The sequence below is a fragment of the Aphanomyces astaci genome (assembly GCF_000520075.1).
Source record: "Aphanomyces astaci strain APO3 unplaced genomic scaffold supercont1.26, whole genome shotgun sequence".
NCBI classification, from domain to species: Eukaryota; Oomycota; class Saprolegniomycetes; order Saprolegniales; family Verrucalvaceae; genus Aphanomyces; species Aphanomyces astaci.
The window spans coordinates 203,898-223,177 of NW_009798289.1; the positions used below are offsets into that span (position 1 = coordinate 203,898).

At 51.3% G+C, this 19,280-nt stretch overlaps 8 protein-coding genes across 10 annotated transcripts; 5 read left to right on the top strand and 3 right to left on the bottom strand.

The window, feature by feature from the left end:
• Positions 1–965: 965 nt before the first annotated feature.
• H257_10043 (hypothetical protein) lies at positions 966–1,819 on the top strand (the record flags this gene model as incomplete). Its single annotated transcript, XM_009836476.1, has 1 exon — positions 966–1,819. The coding sequence occupies exon 1, from the start codon at positions 1,136–1,138 to the stop codon at positions 1,817–1,819; it is 684 nt and encodes a 227-aa protein (XP_009834778.1). The 5' UTR covers positions 966–1,135.
• A 1,146-nt stretch (positions 1,820–2,965) lies between these two features.
• On the bottom strand, positions 2,966–3,438 carry H257_10044 (hypothetical protein; the record flags this gene model as incomplete). The annotated part of the gene is made up of 3 exons (XM_009836477.1): positions 2,966–3,115; positions 3,218–3,300; positions 3,361–3,438. The coding sequence occupies 3 exons, from the start codon at positions 3,436–3,438 to the stop codon at positions 2,983–2,985; spliced, it is 294 nt and encodes a 97-aa protein (XP_009834779.1). The 3' UTR covers positions 2,966–2,982.
• A 726-nt stretch (positions 3,439–4,164) lies between these two features.
• H257_10045 lies at positions 4,165–7,978 on the top strand. Of its 2 annotated transcripts, none has more exons than XM_009836479.1 (9): positions 4,165–5,035; positions 5,118–5,225; positions 5,289–5,393; positions 5,466–5,585; positions 5,649–5,749; positions 5,796–6,153; positions 6,208–6,257; positions 6,589–6,842; positions 6,896–7,978. In XM_009836479.1, exons 1-8 carry the CDS (start codon positions 4,190–4,192, stop codon positions 6,614–6,616), a joined length of 1,716 nt encoding a protein of 571 aa, XP_009834781.1. In that variant the 5' UTR covers positions 4,165–4,189; the 3' UTR covers positions 6,617–6,842; positions 6,896–7,978. The 2 variants fall into 2 exon arrangements, with proteins under 2 accessions (XP_009834781.1, XP_009834780.1); XM_009836478.1 differs by having other exon boundaries at positions 6,617–6,842.
• Positions 7,152–14,703, bottom strand: H257_10046 (hypothetical protein; the record flags this gene model as incomplete). The annotated part of the gene is made up of 16 exons (XM_009836480.1): positions 14,582–14,703; positions 14,482–14,537; positions 14,178–14,403; positions 14,008–14,102; positions 13,293–13,743; positions 12,329–12,838; positions 11,596–12,006; positions 10,996–11,504; positions 10,433–10,657; positions 9,783–10,371; positions 9,445–9,735; positions 8,965–9,380; positions 8,500–8,882; positions 8,321–8,416; positions 8,176–8,259; positions 7,152–8,122 (listed from the first exon to the last, which is right to left on the bottom strand). Exons 1-16 carry the CDS (start codon positions 14,672–14,674, stop codon positions 7,152–7,154), a joined length of 5,406 nt encoding a protein of 1,801 aa, XP_009834782.1. The 5' UTR covers positions 14,675–14,703.
• A 211-nt stretch (positions 14,704–14,914) lies between these two features.
• Positions 14,915–17,906, bottom strand: H257_10047 (hypothetical protein). Its single transcript, XM_009836481.1, has 2 exons — positions 17,143–17,906; positions 14,915–17,037 (listed from the first exon to the last, which is right to left on the bottom strand). The coding sequence occupies exon 2, from the start codon at positions 16,350–16,352 to the stop codon at positions 15,033–15,035; it is 1,320 nt and encodes a 439-aa protein (XP_009834783.1). The 5' UTR covers positions 16,353–17,037; positions 17,143–17,906; the 3' UTR covers positions 14,915–15,032.
• On the top strand, positions 16,517–16,981 carry H257_10048 (hypothetical protein; the record flags this gene model as incomplete). The annotated part of the gene is made up of 1 exon (XM_009836482.1): positions 16,517–16,981. The coding sequence occupies one exon, from the start codon at positions 16,517–16,519 to the stop codon at positions 16,979–16,981; it is 465 nt and encodes a 154-aa protein (XP_009834784.1).
• On the top strand, positions 17,091–17,711 carry H257_10049 (hypothetical protein; the record flags this gene model as incomplete). Its single annotated transcript, XM_009836483.1, has 1 exon — positions 17,091–17,711. One exon carries the CDS (start codon positions 17,091–17,093, stop codon positions 17,709–17,711), a length of 621 nt encoding a protein of 206 aa, XP_009834785.1.
• Positions 17,907–18,298: 392 nt separating the features above from the next.
• On the top strand, positions 18,299–19,243 carry H257_10050. Of its 2 annotated transcripts, XM_009836484.1 has the most exons (3): positions 18,299–18,429; positions 18,484–18,722; positions 18,776–19,243. In XM_009836484.1, the coding sequence occupies exons 1-3, from the start codon at positions 18,393–18,395 to the stop codon at positions 19,115–19,117; spliced, it is 618 nt and encodes a 205-aa protein (XP_009834786.1). In that variant the 5' UTR covers positions 18,299–18,392; the 3' UTR covers positions 19,118–19,243. The 2 variants fall into 2 exon arrangements, with proteins under 2 accessions (XP_009834786.1, XP_009834787.1); XM_009836485.1 differs by having other exon boundaries at positions 18,299–18,722.
• The last annotated feature ends 37 nt before the right edge of the window (positions 19,244–19,280 follow it).

A 19,280-nucleotide genomic window follows, 5' to 3' on the forward strand; every position in this document is an offset into this window, starting at 1 on the left:
CACCCCAAACACCCAATATTGCACGAAATTGGTGTGTGTGTCCGCACTTTTTTCTATTCACAAATTTCGGGAATTCCATCACTGATATGTTCAAGTCAGGTAAGCCACAGCGCACTCCCATCGAGAACATATACTGTACACATGCACCCCGAGTGCAACCGTACAGCGTTTGTTGTTGCTCGCTGATACCCTCCCGTCAGGTCACCGCGCATGTGTTACGCTTGGACTTGTAAAGTGTAAGCTAACCGTCAATATCGGTAGACTTGAGAAACGTGCAGTCATGAAAACACGAGACGCCGCCGAATCGAATCACGAATCGACGCTATTGGCTAATCCAATTTTGATTGGATATGATTGGCTCTTACAGAAAGGACAAGTAGAAACCAATCAGAACTCCAGCGTGATTCAATGCGTGGTTAAACTAATCAATCTGTCTGTATTGATTAGTCGAATTTCACAATACATGTATGTATGCATGACAATTCGGCACTATAGACTAATAGGCAGTGGAAAAAAGTGTAGGCGATCGCATGCTGCCATGTCGCCGCAACTTCCGTTGTTCCTGGTGATTGAGTTCCCAAGACTCAATGATAAACATTTTGATTGGCTGGATTAAGAACGTTTTGGCGAATTAAATCGTGAGGTCGATTTATTGCCACTTCACTTCACAGTCAACTGGTAAAACAATCTTCACCGGAATTCACAACACTGTATCGACATAACTACAGTACTCATTGTACTTAGCTCACCGGGCAAGTTGTTCATGTTCTTCATGTATCTGACTGTCTTTACGCAGTACTCATGACTTGCTTCGATACGTACTGAATACCACCCATGACATCTTGTCGAATCCCGGATCATTCATCATGTTTTCCGACGTCGTGTGTCCACCGTGGTGCTCTCGATGGCATTTTGCTCGTTCCTGGTGGATAGCGCCTCCCAACACGACCCAACACAACACGAACCTTCTATGCATGTTATTTTACCGCTGCAATCAACATGACAAGTTGTCAAAGTTCGTCGCCTTGATCACGGCGGCAACGTGGCCATCTCGCTGCTTATGATTTGGCAATCAGGCCGACTGTCAACCTGATTGTTGGACCAGATCTCGTAATCTCGTGCTTCACTGCACTGTATGTTGTGGTATGCTGCACAGTGCCCTTTTCATTCTTCAATTCACGGCAACCTAATTCACGGCAACCTGTCCACAATGCTTCTTTGGCTAGCCCTGCATGCCGCCGTGACGGCGGCGTACCTTTCCCCCACAGGCAACCGACCCGCACCATGGGGCACTGTGCTGGGCGTCACCAATGGCGTCAAGGTGTACTCGAACTACAAGGCGAAGGTCCACAACGGCGATAACTACTACCAGGGAACGTACACGGGCCTCAAGTGGCAGTGCGTGGAACTGGCCCGGCGGTACTTGCTCATCACCCACGGCGTTGTGTTTGAGTCTGTGGTCGACGCGGTCGAGATCTTTAACCTGCGCTCGGTGAAAAATGTCATCAACCAGGATCGCTTACCGCTGAATGTGTACCCCCAAGGCTCGTCGACACCGCCTCAGGTTGGGTCGTTGCTCATATGGGATCGACAAGGCGTGAATTCCCCACACGGCCATGTCGCCGTCATCGTCAATGTCCAGAACACTTACATCGATATTGCGGAAGAGAACTTCGAGGACACGGTATGGCCGCCGTCGGCGAACTACTCACGCCGCATTTCTGTCTCGCGTACCCCCGCAGCGTTCAACGTCAAGCCGTACTACAACCAGTACAAGGCATCCGAGAATGTCCTTGGATGGGTAACCTTTAGCCCCTAGCACAACTTTTGATAGGATGGCCTCAGCCTCAATGCCCCGCACTTCCACATAATTTCGCACATAAGGAATAACCTTCTGTCTGACGATCTTGAAGGGTCACGGAGATACTCCGCAGAATGTTGGCATATATTAATAACGTTAGGGTCTGGTTGAAGTAAAGAATCACCCACTTTTTCAGCACTCACTTTTCCTCATTAACTATGTGGGCACTCACTTATATAAAAAGTTCATTGACAGTGTGAATACCAACTTTTTGGAAAAGTGGGTGGTTCGACTTAAATTTGAGCAGGTATAAATTATCAACAAGTTATTAATAATGAGGTGAAAAGTTGGCCCATATTATGGATACCGGATAGCAACTTCAGTGTCAGTATCCCCGAACCAGTCTTCCGCCGAAGCACAATGGAGGCCGGGGATATCGTAGCGTTCGCAACTACACTTGCAGCAGTAGCTTGCGTGGTTGCCGTTGTCGGACACGATGGCAGATCAAACAAGGAGTCACCGATGAATGTTTACTCCATTCGAAACAACGACTGGCAAGGTATTTCTGCACTACAGTACTATGCCAACATCATTTAACAACTAAAACTGTTCTACGTCACATGCGTCGAAGCCTGCCCTGGAGATGGGCGGTACAAGCGTAACTTGCGCGTCAGCAGGTGCACAATTTGACCAAATTCGTTTTAGATGCCCTTGGCTTCTTCGCTGTGGGCTGTCTTTGGCAGTCACTTCTAGTTGCCCAACTCCGTCATTATGAGTGATTGGACCACTACTACCCGGGCACATTTTACACTGACCACTTATTATTTTACCGGATTACTTCAACCAGCACCAACTTTTTCTCACCCAAAAAGTCGTCGAAAAAAAATCAGGTAGATTTTACTTCAACCAGAACACTTTACAAACAAAATTCAGTACAAAGAATCGATCGATAGATTTGGCGAATCAGCACCAAAGTCCATATTTGGGGTAAAAGGACAATACTACTACAGTACTTGTAACAGTAACTGTATGTGGGTGGATCAGTAAGGGCGTGTTCGGAGCGACTTTTGTGTCAGCGGTTTTTGGCTTTTTCCACAAGCCGCTGAAATATCAGCGACTTTTTGCCTTCACTGACATTGGTTAATAACAGAGAAAAATCAACCAATGATGCGTCCTAAAATTCATTGTCCATTTTCAGCTCTATGACAGCGGAGCGCAGAAAATTGTTGTCGCGTAGTGGCTATGGTGGCCAAATGTTCAGGCGGCGAGTGGCGAAACGACGTAGAGTAGATATAGCGCATTAGAACTATGTATCTACGCAAGTCAGTCGTAAGTCGGCGGCTTGGAAATATAGACTGCCACGCTAATGGCGCACCGGTAAAGGTCAAACCGACCGACAATGCTATGTGTTTCAACCTGAGGATCAACTCTACCGTGTACAGCTTGATCTCGATGGGCTGCGACAGGATCTGTGTCCATGGAATGTGGATGCGCAGCTCCTACACGGCAGTCTTTAGTGAAAGATATCGAGGATTGGTGCTATAAGCAATGCTCGTTACTCGAATGAAGCCCCTCGAAAAGTCAAACGATTGTGCGTCGGTGTGACCTTCTCCTTCCCGAAGGAGTCGTGCAGTCATCCCTGCTAACTCTAGGCATGCGCAACCCATAAGATCAACGCCTAGCTAATCTGAAATCAGTTTACAATACACAGAGCCTAGGGTTCAGTACAAATAGGAGGTCGCACGGGAGGGGCATGTGTACAGCGTTCGATGCGTTCTGTGTGCAGCTACCCTCGACATGGAAATGACTTACCACAGCCGTGCTTCACATGGGTAAAGTTATCCCATCGAGGACCTACCAGTACACACCTGAGTGGAGTAACGAACCACCGGCAACCGACAAGGGTGTGCTTTGGGCGTGCTCCTGCGAAATTTTGGTTTGCAACCATGATTAATTTTTCTCTGTTATTAACCAATGTCAGTGAAGGCAAAAAGTCGCTGATATTTCAGCGGCTTGTGGAAAAAGCCAAAAACCGCTGACACAAAAGTCGCTCCGAACACGCCCTAAGGGCCCAAGTAGATATTTTTAGCAAAATGAAAAATTGGTTCCAAGTACAGTTTTTTGCCTCTTTTTGTGCGATTTTTTACTTTTTACGCAACTCACAATGCCAAAAGTGAAAAAAGAGGTCCTTAAAAAGATGTAAATCGATTTTGATTGGCTCATGCTATTTCTGAAAACTACTTGGAACTTCCTTTAACAGTTAACACATTGGGCATTTGCTTACTTAGCCTTACAGTACTCCGCATGTTAGAAATCTTTATAACAGTTATAACTCCTCCAACCTCCTAAACTTTTGAAACGACCCGACAACCGCGGTTGACGTCGACGATGCAGAATCAGCAGCGACACAACATCCTGACCAAGATGGCCGCTTGGAGCATCCAGGCCCCAGTGAACCCGCACAACATCATGACGGAGAATCCGAGCGTGCCTCTGTCCAAGATTGACGGCGAGCGGGATGTCATGGCCGAGATCAAGTGTGAATTCCAGTTTGCGTTCTCTGGCAACTCGCAAGCGTCGTCGACGCAACCCGGCGCAAACAGCGAAGTGGCCAAGAAAACACGCTTCCAGAACCCATTCTCTTACCTCAAGCAGGCGTCGTCGTCCGCCTCCAAAGACGCGATCGACGCTGGCTCGTCGTCCGCTCCTGTGGAGGCACCCTCCACCACCTCCTCGTCCAGCAGCAGCAGCAGTCGCCACAAGGCCGACTACAAGCTACCTGGAAAGCTCATGATGACGTCGTACCGCATGCAGTTCTATTACCATCCGTCCATGTCGGAAGGGGAAGCCGACGCCGCGGCCTTCCAAAGCCTCCTCCGCCGCTTCCGCATACTTCGGCGGGTGCATGAGTACTGCACCGTGGCATTGGGCACAATCTTGCGCGTCGAAAAGTCTGAGAAGCACCACAGCTTGGAAGTCGAGACCAAAGACCATCGAAGGTTCCATCTGTCGTTCCATGGCCAGCCCGAAATCCTCGTCAAGGTGCACGAGCTGCTCATGTCGTACGCGTTCCCGTCGTCGTTCGAGTACGTGTTTGCATTTTGCCATCGGCTGCCGACCAACATGACACTTCACGACTCCACGGCGTACGCGGCGGAGCGCCGTGCCGACGAGTGTCTTCCGCTGCAGTGGGATTGGGATGTGTATGCTCCCCAAGCAGAATGGCGCCGCCAGGTCCGTCCGTCCCGTGGCCTTTGGCTGATCAAAACAGAACGACGAGATATGCGTTTGACCAAGTGTGTTTGTATGTATCCAGGGGCTGTTGGACAACCCGCAATGGCGCATCTCAAACATCAACCAAGGGTATGCGCTCATCCCGAGCTATCCGTCGCAGCTGCTCGTGCCCGCAACTGTCCCGGACGAGGTTGGCTAGAACAATACGCATCAGCATTCGTTCCATGTTGATGGATGTCGTGCTGGTGGAAAGGTGCTGTCGGAAGCGTCGAGTTTCAGAAGCATCGGTCGGATTCCGTGTGTGACATGGGTCCACCGCGGGAATGGCGCGTCCTTATCACGGTCAAGTCAGCCCAAGGTAATGTGTACGTTGTTGGATCGTGTTCATGCACCTAGACGACAACAACAACTGGAGACTGACTCTATCTAGATTGGCATGTCGAATGCAATTTCATTGGCGGACGAAGACCTTGTCGCAGCAATTGCAAATGCAAACGCACCCAACCAAACCATCCACATCATTGACTGCCGCCCCATGTCCAGCGCCATGGTATGTACTGTACATCGTCACACATCTTTCGTTGTCACTTGATTCTGGTGTCCACATCCATAGGCGAATCGAGCCAAGGGATACGGCGTTGAAAGCTCTCTGCGATACAAGCAAGCCACGGTCGAGTTTATGAACATCCCCAACATCCACACGATGCGGGACAGGTACATAACTTCGTCGTACTCGAACCAACCACGTTCGATTGTACAGTGCCAAGAAGCTCAAACACTTGTCACTGTCGCTCACATGTGACAACCTCAACTGGTACGCCGACGTGGAAGAAACCAAGTGGCTATACTATCTCCGGTTGACCCTCAAGGCGACGCTGCACGTGGTGGACCTCATGCACGTCCAGAGCGCGTCCGTGTTGATCCACTGCAGCCACGGATGGGACCGCACGTCGCAACTGGTCGCGCTCGCGCAGCTGTGCTTGGACCCGTACTTCCGGACCATCCAAGGGTTTCAAGTGCTTGTGGAGAAGGATTTCCTCGCGTTTGGCCATCCGTTTCAGATGCGCCTCGCAAATGGGGCTAAACATACAGGCGACTACTCGCCCATCTTTCTTCAGGTATTGCCTCCCTGTACACTTACAACACACTCGACTGATGGGTTTGTGTTGTAGTTTCTAGATTGCGTGTGGCAGCTGCAGCAGCAATACCCGTCGTTCTTTGAGTACGTACTAGTACGGGGGATGCTCCATGGACCATACATACTATTGCCTTTCTTTTACTCAACATTTGGACTTTTGTGGGGTGGTTCGCCAAATCTATTGATCGATTGGTTGGTTCTTTGTAAATACTGACTTTTGCTATATGGTCGTCTCGTATCACACTAATTCAAGTCACACACTAATTCGTGGTTGCTTTGGTCGAAGAGTGGATAATTTGATTGGCTATTTAATTCGTGTTATGGGTTTTGATTGGTCAATCGGTTGTCTGTCTATTTGGTGCTGCTCATTTGATTGAGCACTCCACTCCAATTTCAAATCGACTTGACAATATAGAAATATGTGTGTTGTGGGTATGATGTAGATTCAACCAAGGCCTCCTGTGTCTCTTGGCGGACGAGCTGTACTCGTGTCGATTTGGAACGTTTTTGCTCAGCACGCAGCAAGAGCGGGAAGCGCTGCGACTGCGGGACACTACCACCAGCATATGGACATATCTCAACGGATACCGCGGCGTGCTCGAGAACCGCACGTTCGTCGCCGACCAAGTGCTGCTGCCCACCCAGTCCAGCCTCTTGCGCGGTGTCACAGTACGTGTCACACATGACCGTATACTTGTACTGGTATTTTACATGGGATGTAGGTGTGGCCCCATGTATTTCTGCGATGGAGCGCGCAAGCCTCGGCGGTGGACATCCCGTGTGCCAACAGTCAAGTTTTCGTCGACAACGAACTGCGGCAACCTAGTTGGCGCCTCTCCCACAGCATCCTGTCCTTGTTGGCCGAGCTCAATCCCCCCAAGCACTAACTAGCAGTGACATAGCCGCATCTTGAACACCACATTATTGTGACTGACGGTGGACAATACGAATTAATCACACACAACGATCCGTTTGTGTCTATCCCTTGGTCGGGCTCGGCGCAGTTGTCTTCGAAGGCGTCGAGTGCTGAGCCATGGTCTTCTCCGACACTGGTTCCACAGGAGCTTCCACGGGAACTTTCGCGCTGGCTGCTTTGTCCACACTCCGCCGCTTGGACTTACCGCCTCGCCGCGCAGAGTTTTCATCATCGTACGCGTCAAAATCGTCGTCGTATTCGTCGGCGACTTCTGTGGCATCTGGATTTGTCTTGGCAGTGTCTTGGATCTCTGGCATGAGGTCTTCGATAGAATCGCGGCGAAGAAGTGTTGGAGGTAGACGTTGGTCCTTCTTGGGAGGCGTGGCAGTGGCACTGGTCGCCAAGGCTGGACCCAACGACGGACCGCCACCAGTGTCGTTCGTGGGGGTAACACCTTCTTTAGGTGAAGCCGCCTTGGTTCCTTCCCCCCCATTTCCCGATACGCGATCGATTGTCTTTGCTTCCACGTCGCATTTCTCAGTTGTTTTTAGTGGTGGTGCTGGTTGGGGGGTTGATAGCGGGGACACTAGTGTAACGCCTCCCTTGACGTCGGCCCCCTTTGCCTCCCCCTTTGCATCGTGAACATCCTTGGTTCCTGGAGGCTGCAATGCTTTGGCCTGGGACGACATGCTACCAGGCGGATTGGACACACTCGGGGGGGTATCCTTTCTGTCGTGAGGGCCAACAGTGTCAACGGACTTGGCATCTTCAATGGGGATGCTAGACAACTTTGGGCTAGGCGTTGTCGCATATCCTCTTTTGGAATCCTCAAGAGGCGTAGCATTCCTATCCTGGTGATTTCTTGCGCTGGAAAGGGTATCACTGGACGATCGAGGGGGTACTCCGTCGGAGGTGCCTTGCTTTGTCTGTGGGTCGCGCCCCTTGTAGGGCGACTGCTGGTGTTGGTTTTGTATCCACTGCAACAGTTGATTCTGGATATCACCAGGGGTGGTGTAGTTGCCATAATCCAAATCTACATGTATCGCTCAACTATACAACAAAAAGGTTGTACATCCTATGTCGAACCTTTGCCAAACGCTGCTTTGTACAACCCCGAGAGGTAGTCGGTAGAACCCGTCGTCGGTCGGGGATGCAGCGTCGAATCTGCACCTATGACATGATGATCACGATATGAACACTCATACGCCTGGAACCTTCAATTTGGACCTACCTCCGGCCAATTTGAGCACGCTCTGGTACTTCTCTAGCTGGTCTTGGAGCTCGGCGAGCTCGTCCTCTTTGTTATTCATACGATCCGTGACCCACACTGTACACATCGGGACACCCATGATCTTCCATGATCATCCTCGTGGCCATAGATAATAAACATGACTAGAAATACAGTCATACCATAACCATCGCGAATCCGCTCGATTTCTTGCTCCTTTTCCGCGTTTTCGACAAACAATTGCTCCTCCTTTTGACGAGCCGAGTCGCGTTCGTCCGTAACGACTTGGAGTTGCAGCTGCAGTTCTTCTTCTTGCTCGACAAGTTGCTTGCGCTCTTTCTGGAGGGTTTCCACTTCGAGGGCAAACTCGGCCTGCTTGGCCTCGAACACCTTGACCTTTTCCTCCACGGACGCGTACTTGGCTTCGAGGCGCTCGTTGTCGGCTTGCAGACGGACCTGCTGCGCTTGCATTTGGAACACGCGCTTTTCGCTTTCCACGGCTTCGTCATGCAGGCGTTTGACCTCGACATGTGTCGACTCCACGCCGCGTTGCTTGGCATTCTCCCTACCCATCATACATGCATCATGATCATTATCTACTTCTTCTGTACAACGGATGGATGGATGGATGGATTCCATTCCCATACATGTCTGCTTGCAACGCCAGCGTGTGGGCGACGGCTTTTTGCAGCTGGGCGTCGATGTCCCGGTGTTTATTGGTGGCTTCAGCCAACGACGCTTGGGCGGCGTCGAGCTGGGCGTGGGATTCCCCCAATTGTGTCTTGAGCTTGGCTTCCAACGCTTCCAGCGCCTCGTCCTTGGACGTGAGTGCCGTCCGCGCTAGAGCCAGCTGCGTTTGCAATTCATCACGCTCCACGAGACCGTCCGCCGCGGCCTTTTCACTGCGTTGCAACGACCGCTTGGTCTCGTCGAGCTGAATCGTCACTGATTGCAAATCCGCAGACAACGTCGCCAGCTTGGAATCGGTCGCGCCTTCTATAGCGCTCTTCGATGTGAGTTGGCCCCGCAACGTCTCGATCAGCTTTTCCAGCTCGGCTTTCGACTACCTCGGCCGTATTGAAAACAGCTCAAATAGGAGGGTAGGAACTGGACTATGTTGACCGTACCTGCCCCATGGACTTCAATTGGTCCGACACTTGGACGTGTTGTTGCTTCCACGAAGTAGCTTCCTTCGTAGCGTCGTGAAACTGACTCGTTATCGCATCCAAGCTGGCTTTGGTCTTTTTCTGCTGCTCTTCCAGCGACGTGCACTTGACCGTGGCGGCGTCCCACTTGGCGGTCGTGGCCGTCAGTTGCTTGTCCACGTCCGCCTTGTCTGCTTTGCACTTGTCCAGTGCTTTGTTGGACCCTTCTAGCTCTGCTTTTAACGCGGCAACTTGGCTCTTCCACGTGTCAATCTAGTCACTTGTCGCGTCATACCCACCCAAATCCAACTTCGTTGTACCTCGACGAGCACATGCTTGAGCTCGGCTTGTTTTTCGCGCTGGACATCCTTGGCCTTTTTCCACTTGACTCGCGCTTCGTCCAAGATGAGCTCGCCGGCGGTAAACAACGTTGTCAAGAGACCCAGGTAGTGCACCCCCTCGGCTTGCACGTCGGCGAGCGTGTCGTCCTTCTCGGTGAGTTTGAACCCCAGCACTTCGCAGCGCATGGCCGGTGCCACGTTCCACTTTGTCGGCACAAACTTGACGTAGCGGGCGACCGTCGGCTGCGGCAACTTGGTCGCCACGGCCGTAAACGCGTCGGCACTTCCAACGTTTGACCCATTCCACGGTACTTTGGTCCACGTGTCGCCGTCGACGCTGCATTCCACGTCACAGTCCGTCACCCAAGCCTGTTGGGTTTCCACGGGAGGTGGCAGCGTGGCGGCAGCGGCGGCATCTGCGACGTGGTTTGTCTCCTCCGGCAACGTCGCCGCTAAGTGTCGGATAGCGCCCAAGCAAAACAGCGCGAGAAACTGCATCGTTTGGTCGGGCTCTTTGCCGGCCAATATGTTGGACTCGGTGGCTTTGATCTCGACTACGCCGTGAAAGCTACGACAGTTATTTCAGTAAGAATCACATACATAAAGGGGTTGGTTTGGAAGTCACAGACCTGGATGCGACAAGGTGCAACACCTTGACCAGGTACTCGGACTTGTCCTTCTTGTCTGTGAGCTGCGAGTAGTCTTTTTCCTTGTCTGTAAACAACGATTGACCATATGCTGTGTTTGCCACCACGAGGGTGATCACGTCATGCAAGAACCGGACCGGAGGTCGACTAAACAACTTGGTGGGAACTTGCGCCGTTTTCAATAGCCCCGTCCACGACAAGATGTGTCTACATCACATGGTGGTTTACGTCACTTTGTAGTTTCAAGTATATTAATATTCAGATTGTTGTGTTAGTTCTTCTAACTATAAAACTGGAGCGACATGGAGAGTAAAGCATCGACAACACAACCAAATAAATGTACACAAGAATCATCGGCAGAAGGATTGAGCCAATCAAACAATCATCAACATCGAATTAGTGTGAATCCAATCAAAGGACAATTTTTTACATACAAACTTCAGGACACACGAATCGATCGATGATGAATTTGGCAATGCAGTACAGTGGTCCAAATTTGAAGGACAATATCCCACCACGAATTATAGGGATAGGTCGGGACGTACTTGGCAATGTCGTACGTTTGCTGGTGGTCTCCTGTGACCGCCACTGGGTCGTACAGCTTGGCTAGCATGTCCATGTTGGTTTTGGTCAGCACCAGCGGGGCGTTACTGAGCACACTCGACCCCCCGACGACCCCCCCCTGGATCAGAACCGACTCGACCAACTTGAACCCACCCAAATCGACTTTTAACCATGGCGTGGCGTCCTCTGGTGCTGCGATCCAGCAATTCGGGCCGTTCAGTCGCGCGCGCTTGGCATCTCCACTGGATGCAGACAGCTTGTCGTCGCCCAGCACCTTGGCTTCCACACCCAGCGCATGCACGTCGCCCTTGGGAATCTGAACGCGCGGCGCCTCCGATTTGGCTGCCACGGCCAACTTGGCGCACGTGTCCATGGCGCCCGTCAACGACTTGGTCGCGAGCATCCGCGCTTTCTTTCGGTTGTCGTCCAAGTGCGGGCTGTCGATTTGAGTTTGCAGTTCGGATACCATCAGCATCGACGCCTCTGTAAACTACGTACGACACATCAATGATCCATGAGGTGGCACGCGCACACAAGACAGGGCTGGAATTCAAGTGTGCGCGACATACAGGAGAACGTACGTTGAGTATTCGTTTGCGCTCTGTCTTGAGCGTGGTGACCAGCGCCGCCCGGTACATTTGCAGCATCGACCGCGTAATCGCCAGCGCCTTGTCGCGGTCTTCGAGCACTTGCTTGAGCTCTTTCGTGGACGGCGCCGGCGCCAGTTTGTCGCACTCGTCGCACACGGCGTCGATCAGAGTGCTCGTGTGCCGCAGCAACTCGCTCTCCAACGCCATCATCTTGGCACTTTCGTCCTGGATGTTTTTCAGTTTTGTGCACAGCTGCGACGCTGTCACATGTGACGACGACGCGCCGTCGTCCGGCTCGTCACTTCCGCCTTGCGCCGCCTTCCACGCCGCCACGTCCTTGTCCAGCGAGTCTTTGAACACACAAATCAGCGTCCGAGCGTCCTTCACGTCTTGGTCCAACGCCTACACTCGTAGTACAAATGACATGAACATCTCAGAGTTTCATGGACATAACCCCAACACTCGCACGTCGAGTAGATCTTGGAAGGATAAATATATAACTTGTATATATCTAGTACAATTTCGATAAATATGTAGTACATCGTATGTGGATAAAGATATATATATATATATATGTAGAGTGATATATTTTTCGGTGCGATGTTTTCAGCCACAAAAAGTACTACTCGACCAAGTCGGACCCGATACATTATATATATATTTGGAGATACATAAATATTAATCGTTTCCAGTAATTGACCGCAGCAGGAATATATATAAGTACCTTGACTTTGGTGGTCATGCCAATCCACGCGTCGTCGCCAACGTCCAGCTCCCGCGTGGCGCGGATGGCGAGCTCAATGTCGGCTTTGGCTTCGAGCAACTTCCACTTTTTGATCTTTTCCTCCTGGGTCTTTTGGTCGGCCCGGGCGCGCTCCTTGGCAAGTTTTTTGCGTTCCATCTCGTGCTGCTTGCTCAATTTGGCCTTGTCCTCCCACGTCTGCATGCGCACGGCGTCGATTTCCTGGATCTGCTTCTCGTACTTGGCCACGATCTCGTTCTTCTCCCGCGGGTCCAAGCCGCTCTCGGCCTGCTCGCCGAGCTTCTTTTTGAGCGCGGCGATCTCCTCGCTCAGCTGCGAGATCTGCGACGCCTCTTCGTTCTTCTTGGCGTTCACTTTGATCGACTTGGCGCGACTCGCGTATTTTAGCGTGCCTAGCGTCTCAATAAAGTTGATGTTGGCTGGCGACAGCGTCGCGAGCATCGAGCACAGACTGTTGCCGCCCAGCGATTCCTACACATGTAGTATATAGTACATCCATCCACCTTGTCGTCAGCAAAATTTATATATATATATACATATTTAATGGGTGAAGAAAAGGAATTGGCTTGTATATTTATTTATACGTGGAAAAAATCTATGAAACTACATGTATATATATATAGAAATATACATTCGAATGGTCATGCAACGGGGAATCACTATTCATAAACACATGCACGGAAACCCCCCAGTGTATTCCGCAACATAGACCCATTACTGTACTACGTACTACGTAGTACTAGTATATATCAATATAATTATATCAATGATCCATGCTAAACGACATGTATACATAAGCAAATATATATATCATATCAATATATAGAATAGGTCTATACAAAACCATTGGGAACGAAAGATATTTATATATACATACACGATCCACGCCAATGTATATCATTTGTGTTGGAGTAGTAAGACGTACCTGCAGCACGCGCGTGAGCTTGGAGTTTCGGTACGGAATGAACGACTTTTTGCCGGTCCGGGCGTCTTCCACGAGCGCGTTGATGACGTTTCCAAGTGCACTGAGCGACTTGTTGATGTTGGCGCCTTCTTTGAGCCGCGTGCCGACGGCGCCCGTACCCGCCGCGCGCTCCGAGCCGGCCAAGTCGACGAGATTCACCTTGGCAAACACGTTCTTGGACTCGTCGCTCGAGTCTTTTTGGTGGATCTTGATGACGAAGATCGAGTGCGACCGACTGCTCTCCGAGTTCATGTTGGTGTACCCGACCGTGCGATTCGATGCGCCGAGGGTCATGAGCTCGATCACTTCTTCGCGGGACTCGACCACGCGCTCCTGCAAGTCTTTCACGTAAATCCCCAGCACACTATGCTCCTTGATTTCAAGTCCCTTGTTCTTCTTGTCTTTGGCCGAGCTACATGGTGACAACAGGTAATAGATAGACAATGGTGACGAAGATAGACAATGGTGACGACAGATATTGGTGACGATATATATTGGTGACGAAGATAGATAATAATGACGACAGATATTGGTGATGATAGATAGTGGTGACAATAGATAATCGTGATGATAGACAATGGTGACGATAGATAGTGGTGACAATAGATAATAGTTACGATAGATAATGGTGACGACAACAACGACGAAGGGTATATATATATTGATATTTATTTACCTTGAATCCAACAAGTCGTAGATGATTTCGTTGTAAATTTCAAAAAACGAGCACTCGACCAAAAACAATTTGTTGGGGTCGTTTGCTTTCTCGACCTACATGGAAGAGATGTGTCAAGAAGAAGAGACGGCAATGCGTGAAGATAGTTAACGTGGCAAAGCACTGCGTACCTGGATCTTCTCAAACAAGGCTTTGTTCATGCGAGGAATCAACCCTTCCATGGCTTCGTTGCCGGCGAACCCTGTCATGCTGAATGTCTTGCCGCTTCCCGTTTGACCATACGCAAAGATCGTGCCGTTGTACCCGCCAAATGCGCGCTCCAGCACGGGTCGACCAAAGTCTTCGTACACGCATCGCTGTTCCGTGTCGATGCCGTAGACGAGGTCGAACCCAAATCTACATGATCAAGATGCGGATCACATGATGGCGGGGATGGTGGAGCGCATTGCAAGCCATTCGACTTGACGGACGTACTCGTGCACTTCGTCCTTGTTCTCTGGATTCGTGAGCACTGCATTTCCATTCTTGCACTATACCCATCGTCAACGTGTGGTCGGACCGATGGATCACGTACCACAAAGCACGACTGCGCCTGCTCTCTTATCTCTTTCTCGCTCATGGGCCGACATCGCACCGCCACGCGTATGTTCTCCGCTTCCGCCGACATGATGGTCGAAGCGCCGCTCTGTGGCTTCGGTTACACAAAGTGTAGCAACTGTTCAAGGCTAAATGCACTACGTCCATTGGCTAAAAGATTTGACCTCAGTCATTTTGTAACCAATCAAGCCGAATAGCACATATTTCAACTGTCCATATCTCCATAAAACCGTCCTCCAATTTGTTGCCTGACAGTACGTCCACGTGCGATATTGACTTTACTTATCTTCCTTCATTGAATATATATATATATATATACTAGTATATATAACCATGTTATGTAGCACCTACTCCCATACAAGTCTAGCCCGACTACACTAGTACACGACAAGGACATTTGCATTCGATTCATTTTCTGATCGTTGAGTTTACGTATGGGGTGGTGCACTCAACGCCTCGGCTGCTTCGACGGCGCGCAGCACGTTTTGCCATCGGTCGGCAGGGGTCAGGGCATGGAGCGCCTCCGCATCGTCCTTGGCATGGGGCACACGGTCGGCCACGGCTTCCAATCGGCGCAACAGCGTGACTTGGCGAGGAGTGAGCACCGCACGCTCGACGACCGACTGGGTCTGCCGACGCGCCACCAACGTGTGCACATGCGCTTCCTGCAGCGGCGTCAACGGCAGCAGCGCCACGAGGGGGAGCTTCGATCGCAAGTGGTACTTGGTTTCGGTGTACGATACCGTCGAAAGCACCTTTAACGCGTCGTGGGGGGCTCGTCGGTCGCGGATGTTGGCTGCCTTCTCGTGTTGGGCGGTCTGCAACTGGGCGTCCGTGTGCACCATGGGCTCGAGTCCGGCCGACGCGGCCGCGTGAAGCAAGTCATGGTACGAGAGCACGTTCTCATCATAGTCCACTTGCACGACCTCGACACCGTCGATCCATCCAGGCAGCGTCGACAAGACGCCATCGATCCCGCCAAGGACAGTTTCCCCCGCCCAGTAGCATTCCATGACAAACGTCGTGGACGCCACCGACGCTTTTCTCACCGCCACGACACGATGGTCGGCATCTCGGACCACATGCAACTGCTGCGCAATGGCAACGTAGTCGACCCATGATGGCACGGGACGTTGGGACACGATCAACGCTTCCAGGACTTGCAAGAGGACACCACGAAGGTCGTAGACACCGTCGATTCGTGGAATGAGGTCAGTTTGGGAAACGGGATCCAACACGTGGACGACAGGGTTGTTCCAGGTCGGTTCGTTGAATTGCTTCAACGCTGCCACGTCAGAAGGTTCTTGCGAGTTGTTGTGGATGACCACGGGAGTGAACACAGTTTCGAGCAATTCGACAACCAACGGGTCCAGGAGAACATTGTCCCCATAGTCCGTACACGTGTGGCAGCCGGGAATCTCTTGGAACTGAAGAAAGACGGGCTTTTCGTTGTCGGCAACGTCCGACACGGATCGCAAAAAGTTCACGTTCCCAAGTTCTTGGGGGTTTGACTCGGGCAATCGATAAAATCGCACGGCCGAGTCGACTTCGGCAGCCGTCGCTTCTGGTGTAAGGTCATTCACTGGAGATGCTAAGGATTTTGGACCACAGCCTCCGTCGATGCCACAGGTCGAAGAAGCGGATGGTGCACTCAGCGATAACGCTGCCAGTAGTTCACGGACTGAACTCATGATGGGTTGATTAAAGAAATTGGAAAGTGAGCAAAACAGTGGGCATTTCAACTTCATGAACTTCTATCATTGGTCATAAATCACTGTATTTGGCCAATGATTTGCTCGTTCAAGTCCGAGTCATGTGTGAAATAATTCGAATTCGGCAAGCTGATTGGTTAAATAAGGTACTTGATTGGTTAATTTTGCAAAGCGCAAGTGGATAAATTGTCTCAATCACGATGCTGTATGCCAATGTGCCCGACGAACTTACCCACAGCGGAGGATTCGCTAGACCACGGCGGCATACCCTCCCAGGCGCAAGGTCTACCTTCCTTCAGCCACGTCAAGGCAGCAACAACTTCTTCCGTCTCCTGGCAAGCTCGTCGAGAGGACGAGGATCGCAAGAGTTGAACGTGGTGCTACTTCGCGCGGCCGCCACAGTCGTAGGCCATACGTTAGGATACCTCTATCGCACAGGTCTCTTGTATCGATATGGCAAGCACGCAGCCATGGGCTTGGTGGGCGTTCCAGCCCTTCTCTTTGGCGGTGTCCTCCTCGCGTACACCGAGCGCATGCCCATCTCGAATCGATCGCACTTTGTCTTTCTGTCGCATGACGACGAACAAGCCTTGGCCTATGAGGCGGTGGCCAATATCTTGGCCGAAGAAGGCAACATGTGCTTGAAACGTGGCGATCCAGTCTAAGACGCCGTGCTCGAGGTCACGCAGCATCTCGCAGCGATATGCGAGGACCAACACCTCTAGTCATCGTCAACTTCGTTCACCCTGCATGTGATTGACTCGCCCATTGCCAATGCATTCGTCGTGCCCAATGGAGGCGACCTTCGTCTACAGGGGCATCTTACCCATCGCCAAAACGTACGGCGGTCTCGCATGCGTCTTAGGCCACGAAATGGCGCGCGCGATGGCCCTCCACAGCGCCGAAAAATTTGGGTTCTTTGACTTGGTCCTGGTCTTGCATGACTTTCTACGGGGGGTTTCGGGCGGCACCAGCGACGTGGGGGGACGTGGTTGGAAGGCTGCGTTGATGGAGTTCCTGCTGGTCACAGTGTTCCAGGTGGTCGTGCCACTGGCATTTTCCCGACGGATGGAGGGGAAAGCCGATTACATGGGCATGGTGTTGGCGGTGCGGACTGGGTACGACCCCCGCGAAGCGTCGCCGCTGTGGAAGCGGATGATGGACGCGACGATGGAGACGCCACCGAGTCGAGAGAGTGATCTCCACGTGGCAGCCCCTGAGGCGTTCTTGGGCGATTTACTGTCAACCCACCCGAGCAGTCAAAGTCGCATTCACGACCTGTACGAGTATGCAACGACGATCCTATGGGAGTTTCAACTCGCGACGGACAAGTTGGCGTTCGCTCAAGTGATGCGGGATTCGACCGCGCTGTTACCGTTGATATCGACCGCCTAGAAGAGGGTCGTGACGAACGATGAGGGGCAAGCGGTGGATCCAGGATGGGAGGTCAAGAGCGAACTCGCGCGTCGGAACGCGTGCTTGATGGGCGGCGACAAGGGTCACGCGATTCGAGCGTTATTGGAAGACCCATTCGTTACGTAGCGATGCAAAAGCGAAAACTCAAACGAATATATGCCCACGTATTTGCGGTGTAGAGTAAACGACTAAGATGCGTAGTGTGAATATGTAGAGACATGGACGGCATGTAGAAGTGTTGGAAATTGGCATGAAAGGAGCTTTAAAGGCGGCGGAAAAAGTATCTTTTGCGATACAGAAGTACACATCCGTGGCTGGAAATGTCCACGTGCATGAGCAACGCATTGGTACAAACAATAATGCTGGTGTTAGCGAACTAACGTTACTACTCGAGTAGTAGGTACCTTTCTTATATGCTATCGTGCAAGTTGTATGACAGCTACGTTGACTCGTGGCCGGTGTGTCCATTGCAAACGAAGTTGCTGTCGCATAATCGAGTACGATGTGGCGGTGTGCTGTGGATGTCCATGCCACAGACGTGGTGGACACGGAACTACTGAATGTACCTACACTTTAAGCATTATCACTTGTACATATTCCTAAATATAGCCGAGCATGTCGTAATTCGACAACGTGAGTTGGGCTGCGGTGGATCTAGCCATGGAGAAGACAGTGGCAGTGCAAGATGCACAAACGGGTACTTGATGCACCACGAACATGCGCTTAATGCTTATGCTCGTGTTGGCGGCAGGGGAATGGCTCCAAGTGACATTGCCCACACTGGGTAACCCTAACACGATCGGTGCCGACGACGAGGAACACGGCGATGATGATTTCAACCCTGCTGCGACCGCGACGTCGTCGTCGTTGACGTACGAGATGGCAGGGATGTTCACGCCGTATGCCGTGGGCAAACAAGGTCCGACACAATCCACGAGGAAACTTGGCACGTCGGTGGGATGGGAGCAGAAGTGCGAACGTCATCGCCAGGTATAAAACAACAACCTTTTCTTTACCGGTGTTTTGATCAAGACCCGACACAGAAACACGGGCAGCAGGAACGCTCGTCGTTGCATGGACTGCAGCGGCAACTGGCGAATCCGTCCTTGTCAATCAACGACAGACGGCGCGTGGAAGTGCAACTCGTGGAAACGTTGAAGGGGATGTACAAGCGACAGCAAGAGGCACTCATCAACGACGAGATTGAACGGGAGCAGAAACGGTGTATGTCCATGCGCTTGGAACAGTCCGATATGGGCAAGGCGCGACTGAAGCGACAATTCCATAGCGAGCGCGAGCAGTATCGTGGACAGATCGAACGTATCAAGGAAGAATGCAGCATGGCCTTGGCCGCCACCATGGCCAAGTTTAACATGCTCAGATAGACAGGCCTTGACTATATACATCTGTGACCTTTCGGCAGGTCGTGATTGAAGATCTTCAATACGGATACAATTATCCGGATATGGAAAATACTCGAACAGACATACAAATATCAAGTACAATACAACGAGTTTGTATGGTCCCGTTTCTAACAGGGTGGTGGAA